General features: G+C 36.9%; 1 protein-coding gene across 1 annotated transcript in view; it reads right to left on the bottom strand.

Moving 5' to 3' along the window:
• Positions 1 to 17,822, bottom strand: part of erfl3 (Ets2 repressor factor like 3) — a 57,807-nt gene that overhangs the window by 18,046 nt on the left and 21,939 nt on the right. Inside the window, exon 2 of the mRNA XM_073847303.1 lies at positions 5,994 to 6,228. Within this exon, the coding sequence (XP_073703404.1) occupies positions 5,994 to 6,228 (235 nt within the window). The remainder of the gene's footprint in view (positions 1 to 5,993; positions 6,229 to 17,822) is intronic.

Genomic DNA, 17,822 nt, shown 5'->3' with positions numbered 1-17,822 from the left:
GGAGGAATGGCAGTGAGTCATTGACATCATGAAAGAAAGAAAAAAAGAATGGAGGAGAGAGGAAATAAGAGGGATACAAGAAGAGAGAAACAAGATGTCTTACAGGGAAGTTCAATGTAGTTCACACTGTATTACCAGAAAATAATTGCTTGTCAACTCATCACTCAGTTTGTTAAAACAGATTTTCACAATGAAAATTCTGTCATTAATTACTCAACCTCATGTTGCTCCAAACCAGTAAGACCTGCATTCATCTTTGGAACGCAAATTAAGATATTTCTGATGAAATCCGAGAGCTTTCTGACCCTGCATAAACAGCAATGCATCTGACACATTCAAGACCTAGAAAGGTAGTAAGGACATTGTTAAAATAGTCCATGTGACATCAGTGGTTCAACCTTAATTTTATGAAGCTACGAGAATACTTTTTGTGCACAAAGAAAACAAAAATAATGACTTCTTTCAACAGTCTCTTCTCTTTTGTGTCAGTCTTCAAAGTGTGTTCACGAGAGTACCACGATACACGCGTGTAATGTTGCTGACGCAGTGAGCCAGCGTTCTGACGAAAAACTTGCATCTCTCTTAGTTCATCATCTGTATATTCCAACCTGATCTCATGACAAAAACGTACCTGTGGGAACTTACTCGCAAGACATGAAACACATAACGCCATGCATGTTTTGTGACGTATTTGATATGAAAAGTCCACTGAGTGGAGCTAAAAAAGTGTTCGTTTTTTTCCCCCCAAAACAGATGGACGTACATATAGTTGATTTTATATGACACTGGTTTTGTATGTGTCAGTGTTCATTTCGTTGACAAATAATTTGTCATTATTTTCGTCAACATCATTTTTTTTTACAAAAGAAAATGAAACAAAAACTTGTTTTAAATAACAAAAACTATGACGAAAAACTATTGACTCTGTGACGTTTTAAAATAACGTACCATCTAAACCCACTCGATAGAATGAACAAAAGCGAATGTGACGTGAAAACGCAAACGCAAGCATGCCGTTTTAGCTTGTTTTTCGATCTTTCAGCTCTTTCATTGTAAGTCAAGTTTTTACGGGATTCGTACTCAAGGATTCCGCATCCTAAATCCAATTCTATGTTGGCTGAGCTACCAAGCAAGCTTGTTACGGCCTCAAAGCAAAACATATGGAGCTGTAATCATAACTGTGTACAAAAAAACTACAAGTGATCACTATTTTACTGTCTCTAGTGTTCATTTCTGTTGAAAACTGCATTGATATGTACTTATTTGTATGTAGGTACATATAGGTACGCTTTTGTCATGAGGTAGGTAGGTATACTCTTTTTTTGTATAAGTAAGGCTGGGCAGAAAATTGCAAGTCATCTTCTCTGTCGAAATCTTCAGACATGTTTGCGAAGACCGTTTTATGTACACGCATGAATTGTGGTATTCTCATGAACGTGTGTCAAAGTCACGGAAGAGAAGAAATTGTTAAATAAAGTCACTATATATTTATTTTTTGCTCACAAAAAGCATTCTTGTAGCTTCATAACATTACGGTTGAACCACTGATGTCACATGGACTATTTTAACAATGTCCTTACCACCTTTCTGAAACTTGGTTGTGTCAGTTGCGTTGCTGTCTACGCAGGGTCAGAAAGCTGTTGGATTTCATTAAAAATCTTGTAATTTGTGTTCAGAAGATAAACAAAGGTCTTATGGGTTTGTAATGACATGAGGGTGAGTAATTAATGGCAGAATTTTCATTTTTGCGTTAACTATTCCTTTAATAATAATCTGTTACATTCAGACCCAAATTAACTGAATTGAAACAATGGACGTCTCTGAGTCAATGCATTTGATAAACATTACAATACACATGGTTTCATAAGCAAGTCTAAAAATCACTCATCTGTGCAAACTTATAGTCAGTATTTCTTGTAATATGGACCCTGTAACCTTTTCATGATACGTGGGAGACAATTTAAGCAACTTCATCGCCCAAATTACAGTTTTTGTACCAAAAGAATTAATGCAAGCACTTACACAGAAATACAACCTACACATTTCTGCTCTTAATGCCTTGCCCTGTAGACTTCCACTGCAAGCGCATTCACGGTAATGCGCTGTTTACTCTGACTAAGGTCTACAGAGATAGGAAAGAGAACAGAGGGCTCAAATGAGAAGTTATGTGCGGCTGCTTGACCTTCTGACGAGGGCGATGCAAATATCTCCTGCCCAGAACACAGAGAGGAACTCATGCTGAGAATGATCAAAGGACAAGGTCTCTATCTGACAGCAAATGAAGGTCCACCGGTCCAACAATTGCCAGGTTCAGATTTCAAAACGCACTTTGTGCTACTCTTTGTGCACTGTTGCCAGATTGAGCAGTTTGAAGTCACAGAATTTAGCTAGTTTTAATTGAATTGTGCGAAAGATGTGCTTGGGCAGGAAGACCAAATCTTTTGTGATGATTTATGCACAATTTTAAAGGAAATACAGTGGTAGCCAAAAGTATTAGAACACTAGTATATTCACCAGGTAAAAATGGTTTTAAATCAGTTATTTCTAGCTTTTGCTGTAGTGTGTTAGTAGGAAATATCAGTTTACATTTCCAGGCATTCATTTTGCCATTAATTGTAATAATCCAGTGAGGTTTTTGTTGATTTTAATTTAGTTAACAGAAGTTAATTGATAAAGAGAGTATACTTATGACATTATATTTGACAGCATCCTCTTTTTACAGCATTTTTACACAAGTGCCTAAAACTTTTAATAGCACTGTAGGTTTGCAGGTAGGTTTCTTGAAGCATCTTGGAGACGTTGCCACAGTTCCTCTGGATGTATTCTGTCTCAGTTCGTTCTGTTTTTTCATGTTATTCAAGACAGACTAGATGCTGTTTAGAAAAAATATTGTACAATGACCCTTAAAGTCAAATTCTGATGCTCATATGAGACTCTAGACAATGATGAAATCATTGTCTTCTCCCCTGATCAGGCCATGCTTTAGAGATATGAAGGCCTGTAAAGATGCTTGAAATCAGTGATTGCAGGATTTAGCACTTGTAGTGATCAGATCACTTATTCCTCGAAGCCTAATGATTATGTGAAAAGAGCATTTTTATGTGACACTACTTAAACTCCAATTCTTAGGATTACAGATCCTCTCTAGATGAGCGCACAGGCTTATACAGAATGAATGGGCATCAGTTGTGTTCCATCTTTTGACTGCATTTTTTTTTTTTTTTTTTTTGCTCTAGGAAAAAAACGGACTCATCTAACTGAAGGTACATAGTTGCAATGCCAATTATGCTCAAATTAGAGTTTGGAATGACAATCTGGCAACCGTATCTGTGCCGGTGTGTGTTTGTTTAAGTGTGACAGGGACAGTCTGAGAGAAATCACTTGTAATTACAGCAACAAGTAGCTTGGCTTCATAGCTATACTTTCTTTCAATACACATTTGTGCGAACAGAGCGCACATTCACATTTCTAATAACAGAGTGAAGAGGAAGGGTGACATCATAGTTTAGCACAGCTGTCAGCTTGTAAACAGTTTACACTTCACTCTCATTATACTTTCTGTTTTGTAAAGGAATACATTTAAGCTCCAAATCTGATCTGGTAAAAACAAACAATAGGCTAAAAATAGAGAAGAACAGAAGTAAAGTATAACTTGGATTACCCAACATAAGTGGTAGAGCTTTTAAGACGGTGTTTATGTCTTCTGGATAACTGATGGAAAAACACACCAGCACACACACCAGCACACACACACACACACACACACACACACACACACACACACACACACACACACACACACACACACACACACACACACACACACATGCGATAATCCCACACTACACTGGTAACATGGGATCTTGTCACTGTTTGCAATCATGCAAAATCTCTTTTCCTAACAGCAGCTCCAACAGTCTCCAAACTGCCATGGATTACATGATCTTATTCTTTAAGTCTAATCCAATAATATTACACACTATTGCTGCAAATTCTGGCTTTACATCAGTAATCAGCAGCAGTACACACAACAGCCTACTTACTGATACTAATAAGGACAAATGCTAGAGAATTTATTGGATGTGGCAGGACTTCACTAATGAATCATGTCTGGGAAAATATTGTAACACAAGTACAACAGGTCATGGTAGTCTACTGTATCATTAACAACCCCACACTCAGAACCGACACCATTTTTTAATGGCAAATAAATGGCAGAATTACCATCCATTTAAGGGCAAAGTTCACCCAAAAATGAAAATTTGATGTTTATCTGCTTACCTCCAGGGCATCCAATATGTAGGTGATTTTGTTTCTTCAGTAGAAGACAAACAAAGATTTTTAACTCAAACCATTGCAGTCTGTCAGTCATATAATTGTGAACGCATTTAGGTCAGTTGGAAAATTACTGACTGTAAGTTTGCACAGATGAGTGATTTTTAGACTTACTTTTGAAACCATGTGTATTGTAATGTTTATCCAGTTGGAAATTGTGGTGGATCTGAGGTAAAAATGACATAAATACTGTTCAGTTTTTTGCACAGACCGATTGTTTTGTGTGATGAGACCTCAATGTATCGTCACGAGCCGATGGGTTCAATTTGGTTTTGTCTGTGTATGTTTTTTTGACTCTCAAAGCTGTGGATCCTATTGACTGCCAGACTGAACAGTTTAAGTTAAAAATCTTTGTTTGTGTTCTACTGAAGAAACAAAGTCACCTACATATTGGATGCCCTGGGGGTAAGCAGATAAACAACAAATTTTAATTTTTGGGTGAACGATCCTTTTAACAAATCCCACATCCACTGTAGTGGTTTAACTGCACTGGATCAAACACTGATGGTAATCAATAGAGTGTATGATTGATTACATCCAGCACTGAGCCCTCAATGTGGCGTAACTCGGCTGTAGTGTATGAGCTCTGTCCTGAGAGGCCTTCAAAATAAAGGCAGAAAGTGGATCACTCTCCATCCACTTTGAGGATCAGCGCTGATCTGCTAAAGCAGGTGAGTCAGAGACGAAAATAAAACTACAAATGAGCAAATGCAGATCAGGTCAGAAAATGGAGTGAAGGCTAAAACGGTCGGGTCGGCCGCTCAGAATACACTGGCTTGTCTGTACTCTAATGAGATTAGCTCCTGCACAGGTAACTGGACTGGGATTACTGAGAGATCTGACTCCATGCAGTTATAACTCTCCAGCGGAAGGGCCAATCCTATAACGCAACACAAGAGTAGGCCACTTTAGATGCCTCCACTACATTTAGACAGAACAGAAATAGACCTCAGTCTTCGTTGGCCAAACTAAAACTGTCTAGGATTTTACTTTTAAAATAGTAAATGGTTAGGTTGGATGTGTTTGAAGACAGACCATGTATTATGCAATGATCACCTTATTTTGGTTGGTCCAAAAATGGTATAAGGAGGAAAAGACAGACTAGTCGTAAATAAAAAAGGGACAAATCTTAACACTTAAAATGGTGGTTACAGAAATGTACAGGAATTGAGATGAATAAGCTTTTACTTATGTATGGTTTGTTAGGACAGGACAATATTTGGTTGGAGGTACAACCATTTGAAGATCTGGAATCTGAGTGTGCAAAAAATATTGAGAAAGTCGCCTTTAAAGTTGTCCAAATGAAGTTGTTAGCAATGCATATTACTAATCAAAAATTAAGTTTTGATACATTTACGGAAGGAAATGTACAGAATATTTTCATGGAACATGATCTTTACTTAATATCCTAATGATTTTTGGCATAAAAGAAAAATCGATCATTTTGACCCATACAATGTATTGTTGGCCATTGCTACAAATATACCCGTGCGACTTAAGACTTAAGAAGGTCCAGTGCCACAAATTAAATCAGTCTGGCCTGGTAACCGAAAGGTCAAGAGGGATTGTGCCTAAAGTAAGTGTACTGTAAATTGTTCCAGATTAAACAACTTGCTTACGACCTGATTGTTAACAGAAACAAAGACAAAAGGACGTACCTGAGAGCTCTGCTGAGTTTGTCGTAGTTCATCTGAGGTTTGCACTTGCGGGCGCCCCACAGCCTTGCCACCTCATCAGGGTCTTTGATCACAAACTCCCCGTAATCTCCCTGCCAGGCAATCACATCATGATACTCCTCCTTCCTCAGCAGCTCTAGGATAAAGTGCCACAGCTGGATCTGTCTGGAGCCAGGACTGGACTCGGGCTTATAGGCCCAGTCTGGGAACGCAAACCCTGCAGAGACGGAGAGAAGAGAAAGAAAAGATCAGACTCTGGTTGATACGTCCAGATTCAATGAAAGATGAATGACGACAGTTTCCTAATGATTTACTCAACCCCATGTCATCCAATCTTCATGTCTTTCTTTCTTTACTCGAAAAGAAATGAAGGTTTTTGAGGAAAACATTCCAGGATATAGTAGACGTCAATGGGAATCAACGGGCTGAAGGTCCAAATTGCAGTTTGAAAGGGCTCTACATAATCCCAGCTGAGGAATAAGGGTTTTATTTAGGGAAATTTTTAGTTATTTACATAATGCGCAAAGTCGTCCTAGTGCAAGATGAGCATTTGTGGTTATAAGTTTATGATTTTTTTTTTTTTTATTACCCTTATTCCTCAGCTCGGATTGTGTAGAGCCCTTTGAAGCTGCATTGAAACTACAATTTGGACCTTCAACCCATTGATCCCCATTGAAGTTTACTATATAGAAAAATCCTGGAAGGTTTTCCTCAAAAACCTTCATTTCTTTTCAACTGAAAAAAGAAAGACATGAATATCTTGGATGACATGGGGGTGAGTAAATTATCAGGACTGTTTTAGCTAGAACTAGAAGTGAACTAATCCTTTAAAATTCTATGCTATTTTGTCATAGATTGAAAATAAAACAGTTAAAATCACATATACTGTGAATTATAGCATCACAACATTATAATACTAACAAGGAAAATGATATTTTGAGATGTCCTAAAGATTACAATTAACATTGTTAACAGTGTTAATGTAACATTAAAATGTTAACTGAATTAAAAATTCTTACAAGCAAGTAATACAGTTTAGATTCATAATATCAGCCATATTGGTTATAATTACATAAAAATCTAAATGCCAGAGAATTAGCTGATAATTTGCAAGTCACTTTGGAAAAAAGCTTCTACCAAATCTATAATTGTAAATTTGCAAAAAGCTCTATATCGTCACATCTCTTATCTTCAAACATTTTGAGGTCTAATTTGTCACCAGCAAACCCACTCTCAATCTAACACACAATCAGATGCAATTGGCATTTTTTACAATCAAGAAATGATTTGAAAGGACTGAGAGAGGATGGAGGGTGTCCAGTCACCAAGGGTGAGGACGGGTGAAGTGGGGTCAGGCAGGGTCAGGTTAGGCTGAAATTGGTAAAGGTCGGATTGGGTAACGGCTCACAGTGGTTCTTCAACAGCTGATCCTCTTTACACTCAGATTCACACACAGAGGCACTTCTTTTACTCACACACACACACACACACACACACACACACACACACACACACACACACACACACACACACACACACACACACACACACACACACACACACACACACACACACACACGTTTACTTAGCTATGTAAATCAGGACATTTTATAGACTTTTTTTATATACAGCTAGTTATAAATACTATAACCTAACCATAACTTACAACCTAAAAGGAAACTTCTTGCATTTTTACAATAAAAAAAACAACAACTTCATTTGTGAAAGTGATATAAAAATAAATAGCTCACTTCTGGGTTCAAATATGTTCCCAAAATAAGGTTAAGTAGGTACACGGAAACACAAATGATCTCTAACAAAGCTGCCTTGAGTTTATCTGCATTTAAACCTTCACCTTCACAGAATAAAATGTGCCATTTCCACCAAGTCAAAGCTCTCTCATTTCTCATTTATACCTTTAAGGCATTTGGGATAATTCTTTATTCTCTACTGTTTGGATACCAACCATTTAGACCAGACTATGGAGACTTTGAAATCAACCTTCAATCAGTTTTGCTTTTATTATAAATGATGCAAACACTTCAACAACTTCCGATAATTTACTGATTCGTAGAATCAGACAAATCACTTCCTCCTGATGACTCAACAGATCTAAAATACACACTCAAGTGGTTGTTTTTCCTGTTTCTACCTGCCAACAACCTGAACGACATTTTTTTTTCTACAAGACAGGAACTCGGTGAAAAACAGTGGCTTTTCTCTACATTTTAAGAAGACGCAGTTGTGAATGTTGACTGGAAAGAGGTATATCATCTATTTACCTTCACAAAATGAACAAAAGTACATTTACTGAACTCAGCACATCCTATAACCTTTACTTGCTCTCAAAACATCACACACACACACACACACACACACACACACACACACACACACACACACACACACACACACACACACACACACACACACACACACACACACGTTGGGTTTACATGTTTTATGGGGACATTCCATAGGCGTAATGGTTTTTATACTGTACAAACCGTACTTTCTATCGCCCTACACCTACCCTACACCTAAACCTAGCCCTCACAGGAGATTGTGCACACTTTTACTTCATCAAAAAAACTCATTGTGCATGATTTATAAGCCTGTTTCCTCATGGGGACCTGAGAAATGTCCCCACAAGGTCAAAATCTACTGGTATTCCTATCCTTGTGGGGACATTTGGTCCCCACAACGTGATGAATACCAGGTACACACACACACACGCACACACACACTTTTAGAGGGTACATCAGATTGCTCCTTAGCGAAGTCTGACTTCAGGAACTGCAGACAAGGATCTGGTTTCACAGCTCACATTCTCTCTCTCTCTCTCTCTCTCTCTCTCTCTCTCACACACACACACACACACACACACACACACACACACGTTGGGTTTACATGTTTTATGGGGACATTCCATAGGCGTAATGGTTTAACCGTACTTTCTATCGCCCTACACCTACCCTACACCTAAACCTAGCCCTCACAGGAGATTGTGCACACTTTTACTTCCTCAAAAAAACTCATTGTGCATGATTTATAAGCCTGTTTCCTCATGGGGACCTGAGAAATGTCCCCACAAGGTCAAAATCTACTGGTATTCCTATCCTTGTGGGGACATTTGGTCCCCACAACGTGATGAATACCAGGTACACACACACACACACACACACACACACACACACACGTGCGCGCGCGCGCGCACACACACACATGAAAAGGATCCTTACTAAGAAGTTTGAGCTAAATTCAATATGTATGGCAAACTCCCTGATGAACAATGAATAGGAGACACTATGAGTTACACACACACTCAACAGCAGGCACAGATACAGTTACTGATCTATTGTAACACACATTCAAACATTAAATGTTGAATCACATTTGGATCTACAATCACACATAAAATTAAACTCATCCAGCGCTCTGATTCAGGAGTGATCTGAATGAATGCTGTGGCAGTCGACTGATCTCTACGTTCGTCTCAGGATGAACAGCTGTTACATTTGTGAAGAAACTCTAACAACACAACAGTGAGCTCATGTTTTAGGATGAAACCTCTTCAGGCACTGTGTGTGTGTGTGTGTGTGTGTGTGTGTGTGTGTGTGTGTGTTATTAATCAAGTTACGGGCGATTATAGAGTGTTTCAGCATCAATGCTCTGTAATGGCCCATGTTTCACACCCACATCGTATCACACGACACCTCTGCATTTCTCAGAAATATACCACCTGTACATACAAAACATACAAGCATATACTCTACCATTCAGAAGGGTCTGTGGGATTTTTTTTAAATGTTTTACAATTCTTTTTTGCTCAAAGATGATATAATAATAATAATTATTTTTGATTTGATACAATGTAACATTTCGTATTAATATTAGTTGAAAGTGGTTGCTTAATAAAGTGTGAAAAATGTTAAATAAACAAAGTTTAAAGAAGAGCATTTATTTGAAATAGAAATATTTCTTATAAATATTTTATTGTCAATGATCAGTGCAATGCATCCTTGCTGAAAAAGTATAATTTGTAATTTCACGGCCTGCAAATATGGAATGGTTGACGCAGATGCGGTTTTAGATCACAAAAAGCTGCATTTACGCAGTGCAAAAAAAAAAAAAAAATTACACAGGAACCTTCACATAAGTTCAACAGCCAAGGACAAAACGGCTGAATAAGCTTTTCTTTTACAGGAAACTTCACAAATTTCTTCATTGTGCACATCTACAGAAAAAAAAAACTGCACTGGTTGACAACGACAAAGCTTAAGGTCGTTCTGATGTGGCATTTTATCTTCCCAGACAAAAGCCTCTTATACTATGTTATTATTTCTCTTTATTCTAATTATATTGCTGGATTAGAAAACACGTATTCTAATACACTGTAACTTTGAATCTTTACACAAATTTTGCCAACAAACACTCTGAATTTGAATTGGACTTTTTCGAAGGTGTCAACCCCTAATGTAGAGTTCTATGATTTCCACAATGAAGAAATTTGGGGAAAATTAAAACTGATTTCACAGGACTCTAAAAATGTAAACATCAGTCTAAAATCAAGCCCTAATGTAAAAAAACCAAACAAGCAACCAAAAAGCTTTGGTTTACAAAAAGCTAAGTTTCCGCCACTGAATAAAAAATAAAAAAAGGTAACTGACAGACTTTTTTTCCCCTCAGAATTGTGAGATATAAATTTGCAATCGCGTGTAACAAAGTCAGAATTATCAGATATAAACTTGCAATTGCGAGTTATAGTCAGAACTGAGATATAAAGTCACTTCTGACTTTTTTCAGAATTGCATGATACAAACTGTGAGTAAAAAAGTCCCTTTTAAAGGGAAAAAAGACTGATATGTTCTCAGAATTGCGAGTTCATATCTCACAATTCTGACTTAACTCACAATTGCGTGTTATAAAGTCAGAATTGTGAGTAACAATTTCAAGATATAAACTTGCATTTCTAAAAAAAGTTGACATTTTACTTCTCAAAATTGCTAGTTTATGTCTCACAGTTATGAGACAAAAGTCAGAATTGTGAGTTTGATCAATTCTGACTTTATAACTTGCAATTGCACGCAATTCTGGTTCTCATGATTCAGAAAAAGTCAGAATTGCAAAATGTAAACTCGCAATTGTGAGAAAAAAAAGTCAGAATTGCAAAATGTAAACTCGCAATTGTGAGAAAAAAAAGTCAGAATTGCAAAATGTAAACTCGCAATTGTGAGAAAAAAAAGTCAGAATTGTGAGATAAAGCGTCGTAATTTTTTCAAGTGGTGGAAATGGGCTTCCATAAAAAGCTGCATTTACAGAGTGCAAAAATAAATAAATAAAAACATTTATACAAGAACCTTCACATAAGTTTAACAGCCAAGGACGAAACAGCTGAATAAGCTTTTACTTTACAACAACAGTTTAAAAAGCGACCAATCATCGTGTATTACCAACTCTAGATTCAAAGGAAACTAAATCTTCACAATTTTCTTCATTGTGCACATCCACAGAAAAAAACAAAAACAAACAAACAAACAAAAAAAAAACGACAACGACAACGACAAAGCTTAGGTCATTCTGATGTAGCATTTCATTTTCCCAGACAAAAGTCTCTTCTACTAGGTTATTATTCCTCTTTATTCAAATTATATTTCTGGATTAGAAAACACACATTTAAATACATGTTTGAATTGGATCATGACTTTTTCAAAGGTGTCGAAAGTTTTCAACCCCTAATGTCGAGTTTTATGATTTCCGCAATGCAGAAATTTGGGGAAAAGTAAAACGGCTTTCACGGGTCACTAAAAATGTAACCATCAGTCTAAAATCAAGCCCTAATGTAAAATGGCCAATTTCTTGTTTTTGGAAGTGAAATCCACGTGTTTGATGAGTTGTGTGTCCTAAGTAGTTGTGCGAGTGTCTTAATAGCATGCTGTGTTGTGTGAGAGTGTATGACCTCATCCCCCCCACCCTACTTAACCTTTGTGACCTTCGCCCCCCCTCCATGCCGCCTTCTTTCCCTCTCTTTGCCCCGCTCCCCCCCAGGGGGAGACACTAGATCCCCATTACAGACAGACCCACAAGCACACACACACACCCCGCATCAATAATGCAACAACCTGACTGCCTTAGTGTGTGTCGTTGGAAGATCTTCTCTCTGTCCTGGGACGCCCGAGTGTGTGAGAGTTAAAAAAGAGAGAAGAAAACTTAGAACGTGAAAAACTGAGCGAGATGACAAAGAGAGGAGCGACAAGACAAGAAACAGAAGAGAAAAGAGAGGAGAGAACAAGGAGGAAAAGAAAAGAGGGGGCCTGAGGAGGGAGTGGGAGAGAGGGAAACAATAGAGAGAGGGAAAGGGGGATGGGATGAGAAAGAGAGAGAGGGATGAGATCATAGCTCTTCTAGTAGTCTGTTGTCACTCAGGTCAAATTGCCTCTCTCTCTCTCTCTCTCTCTCACTCAGAGACATCGATTGCACTCAAGAATGTAAATCTCACAGGCACTCCTGCACTTTAGACTTACATAGGAAGTATTTAAAGAATTCAGAGCATCCGAGGAAACTACCGCTCTGCTCTGCACAGTGGCATGTTCGTACAGAAGGAAAGACAGGGCGACCCACTGAGACACACTTTCGCACTCTGTAATGCATTTCAAGACCTCATTCCACATTTTCCTAAAATGTCTGAAGGAGGTCAAATGCAGGCGTTGCAGGAGGAGGGCAGACATGCATTTGTCACGGACACATTTAAATTTGAACTGCACACCATCAGATCCCGAAAAGGCTCCGATCTTTATATCACTAACTCATTCATTTTCTCTACAAAAAAAGTGGTCTTAAAGGGATAGTTTACCCAAAAATAAAAAATTAAAAATCTGTCATTAATTTCTCACCCTCATGTCGTTTCAAAAAATGTAAGACCTTTGTTCATATTCAGAAGACAAATTAAGATATTTTTGATGAAATCCGAGAGCATTAAAGTAGTAAGAACATCATTCAAATAGTCACAAAAAGTATTTGCATAGCTTCAGAAAATTACGGTTGAACCACTGATGTCACATGGACTATTTTAACAATGTCCTTACTACTTTTCTGGGCCTTAAACAGTTGCGTTGCTGTCTATGCAAGGTCTGAAAGCTCTCAGATTTCATCAAAATATCTTCATTTGTGTTTTGAAGACGAACGAAAGTCTTACGGGTTTGAAATGACATGAGGATGAGCAAATAATGACAGAATTTTAATTTTTGGGGTAAACTATCCTTTTAATATTTGAAGTGTTTATTTGCAAAAACAGGTAACTCACTTTTTTTTTTTACATTTTCAAAAATCAGAATTTTTATTATGTTATCATGTTTTTATTGTGGTAGTTAGCTGTATAAATAGCTATATATAAAATAACTCAACTGCAGTTTGCTTGAAATTAATTGGAATGCACAATGGAAAAAAAACATGATTTTAAATAAACAAAAAATGTACAAAATGTTAACCATTTTTGCAAATGAACTCTTCATTTACTGACATTTTCTGGAGTTTTTTTAACCGTATTGAGTGTGTATTATATTTAACTGTACTTAATGTTTTATTTGACTTCAAACTGACAAATCGGCTTTAACTTTTTTTAAGTTTATTACTTAGTGACTCACAAAACTTGATGTTTTGGCTTTTGGAACTAATTTGATTAACATTGATTAGCTAAATTTTGTCTGAAAGGTAAGTTTTATTTTAAGTTCTATATTAAGTAAGTTCATTTCATACACTTAGGGTCAAGATTTTTTTTTTTTTGAAAGATCCTTCTGTGTAGTTTTATTAAACTCAACTGTTGTTTAAAAAAATACTATATGGCCAGCTTAATGAACATTTATTAATAAGCAATTAAAAAATATATTATTTTATTTAATTTGATAAATATTTAAATTTTATATAACTTTAATAAATACTCATTTATTGGACATATTAATAAATGTTAACTCCCAGTCTATTTTGGGTTCATTTTAATTAATAAATATAGACATTTTTAAACAATAGTTGAGTTAAACATTTAACCCAACTGCTGGGTCAGAACAACCCAGTTGCTGGGTTTGTCCATATTTCACGCAGTGCTGAGTTGTTCTGGAGTGTATAAATGTTATTACTGTGACTGTTGATCAGTTTAATGTTGTTCTTATGAACTTAATCAAAGAATCTTAGAAAAAAACATATCACACTTCCACAAAATATTAAAGCCACAATATGCAAGATTTGTGTACTAACATTGTCCCAAATGTTTCCAAGAATGTTTAAATCTAGAGAAATAAACAATTTTAACTAGTGAAACGGACCGTGTCCTTGCGTTGCCTACCAGTCACGTCATACATCCTCAGTTTTCCGGTTTTATTTTGTAGAAAACATGGAGGCGCTTCACTATGCATTTTATTAGACAGGTGACGAACGCACAGAGTAGCATTATAACAGAACATACAACACACTCAAATATATCTAGTCTATATCACTTCTTTTCCTACATACTGAAGGATCCTTTGATCCTCATATGCAGACTGTTTGTGTTTTTGTTTTGATTTGTATGTTTTAATTCATTTATAATCATTGTATAATCATTAGTCATTCATATAATGTATTATTTCATTGTTTATTATTTTTATCATTTATCATTTGATTATTTGATTATCATTTATCATTATATTTTTAATCATTTATCAATTTATTGTACTTCTATTTCTTATTATTTTTCTTTGCATATGCATTTTCATTATTGTTCAGTTTTATGATTGTGGGGTTTCATGAGTTGTTTGGTCTGCATGAACGAGAAATAGATAAGAGGAGATGTTTATGGAAACCCAAGGTTTAATGGGATGTTGTCATGAATCAGTCAGTTTGATATATCATTGTTTGCTGAACTGTGTTCCTCAGACCAAGTCTGAACATTGAGACATACGCAACTAAGATTGTTCAATAAACTCTGTTCTACCTTTTTACCATCATCACTTCGTCTCCTGCTTCTGCTCTTTTCTGGCCTTCATCAGTCAACTACTTGACTGACAGAAAACTGTTTTAACACTCGTTTTGGGTATTTTGGATACCAGACAAGACTTGCTGTTAACAGAGTTTGAGTACAGACAGCGCTGTGACTAGTTGTTCTGTTACCGGAAAAACTGATATATCTTGACAAGATCTGGTGTCCGGGGCTGGGTCTTTTTTTTATCTTGACGTGGGGACTCGATCTAACAATACGAATGACCGGAAGAAGCAGAAGCGGTCGACTGCGGCATAATAAAAGCTCCGCTTGGTTATTTGTTTGTTTAAATATGCAACCTCTAGGGTAAATGCTTACATATTGTGCCTTTAAGTAGCAAATCTGTTTTCAACATTTATAATAAGAAAACATCTGACTCCAAACTTTTGAATGGCTCATGTAGATTTTAAGAAATATTAGCATTGCACATCTTGTGTATGTGTTGATGCTTTAGTAAAACTATGCAAAACCACTATGCCGATAAAGTGCTTTGAAATTGAAATTGAGAGAGCGAGCAGACGAGAGAGAGAGAGAGAGAGAGAGAGAGAGAGAGAGAGAGAGAGAGAGAGAGAGAGAGACTCAAAATAACTTCTCAGAAAGTTCTGAAGGAGTTTCTGTCAGGCAGCACAGAGGAGGGATTCAGCTGTTGGCTGGAAAAAAGCAAAACAAAGACAGCTCTTCCTCTGTCTCCTCTTTTCTCAGATGGGAGCTGCCAACAAAGAGAGTTTGGAAAAAGAGGATGGATAGACAAATCACATTCATTACTATTCAGAAGGATATCATTTGATGTCACCCTCCAAAAACTCCTAAAACCTTTTCTTCGGTTTCCAACAGGACAGTATGGACACAATTGATTTTCCTGTAATTTCAGTGGCTCTAGATCTTTATGTAATGTACACTGGACCTGTGACTGTTCCCTGGTCATTTTCACACCTCTGCTGAGACTGCGAGCAAGTGTGTGTGTGTGTGTGTGTGTGTGTGTGTGTGTGTGTGTGTGTGTGTGTGTGTGTGTGTGTGTGTGTGTGTGTGAGTGTATGTAAACTGATAGAAAATAACTCAGTGTGAAGAGAAAGGAGACAGATCATCAGTGGTTTAACACTAACAGGTGAGTGTGAGAGCTGAATATAGCACAAAGTCAGTATTCAAAGTGTGTCTTGAGGCCACAAAGTGAACTTGTGAGTGTGTGTGGATAAGCATGTTGAGACTGATCTCTTTGCGAGCACACAGACATTTTGATGACACACTGTGTCCTTTTCCAATGAAACTTTTCTCAAAACTGCCACATTTGAAACCTGAACACAACCTGCTCACGAAAATGTAAATTTATGCCATTACACGCAGCTTTGATGTTAACAATTATCTAAAATTCATAAATAAGTTCTGTTTATAAAGTTACAGAAGTGTATTGTGCCATAAAAGAAAATATTTTAGTTTTGCTTTGAACGTAAAAACTGAAACGCCCACTTCGCATGTGAAACAAGCTGTGCTCCATTTCTCACACGCCGCTTTGCAAGTTTGCTGTAAATATAGTTTTACTACAATCATAATGAACTAATGTCATAAAAGTAAGAAAAAACAAGATAAAATGAAATCAGAGTCTCTCAGTGAGCAGAGTGAAACTGTACCGCTGTTTAAGATTAATTATAGAGAGAAAAAGACAGAGAGCGTGAATTACAACAGACGACTGAGCGTGAACCTGCATATGAAGAGGATAAAATTTAACAATTCACTGTAAACACTCACACGCACACAAGAGCTGTTTCATGATGTGCCTTGAAGAACTTAGAAATAAGACCGGGGGGTTAGTGGTGGCATTGAAGCTCCAAAAATAGATGCAAACACACTAGCGTTATTGTTTTAGAGAGAGAGAGAGAGAGAGAGAGAGAGAGAGAGAGAAAGAGGGAGGAGGGAAGACAGAGAGAAAGAGCGAATGAAAGGATGAAACGCAAAGTTAAGGGGGTTTCACAATTTAACTTTCTCCCTGTGACTTTCTTCTTTCACACTCCAGTAGTTCTCCAACCAGTTACAGCTCTTTCCAGGAACCAAGAGAGAGAGAAAGGGTGGAGAGGTATGCTTTGTAAATAACAAACGTTTGCATGATTTCTCTTTTTAATTCCTGACACAAGAAGACATGTTCTTAGTGTGTGAAGAAAACAATTACTTTCTCAGAAAGTCCACAACAAAAACACACTGTGTAAATGTTATTTGACCCAAAACAAAAATTGTCATCATTTACTCATTTTCATATCATTTCAAAATCTGTATGACCTACTTTCTCTTACAAAAGACAAAAGAATAATCTCCACATCACTCTTTTCCATACAAAACTCAAAAGACATTGTTAGTGGACCCAGTATCCACCCCTGTGGAACCCCTTTTGACAAAGTCACATGTTCTTGAAAATAACCCTCTTCTCCACTGAAGAAATTAAGTAATATGGGTTTGGAACAGGGTCAGAAATTAACAATATTAGCGCTGACTAATCTAAGCGCTTCTGATTTGCCAATGCATTTCTAAGTTCAACAGAAACATGTTTGATTGGTTACAAGGCTTAACACTGCACAAAACGGCACGTAAACGCAATCTTATGCAGTGTGAACAAATCTAAGTTGTCATTTTTCATTTAATTTTAATTGCAACAGCCGTAATACATTGTTTAATTGTGCAGGGGCATTTTTTGCCCCTTTGTCTTGAATTCATGGGGCATTTTAGTTCATTTTTGTAGCATTTTTGCCACAAGCGCTTATTAATTTCCAATTCTGTTTTGGAACAACATGAGGGTGAGTAAAAGATGACAGAAC

This window comes from Garra rufa, chromosome 9 (assembly GCF_049309525.1).
Source record: "Garra rufa chromosome 9, GarRuf1.0, whole genome shotgun sequence".
Taxonomy (NCBI): Eukaryota; Metazoa; Chordata; class Actinopteri; order Cypriniformes; family Cyprinidae; genus Garra; species Garra rufa.
Note: the sequence above shows the minus strand (reverse complement) of the source record. Positions and strands in the feature narration are given on the sequence as shown.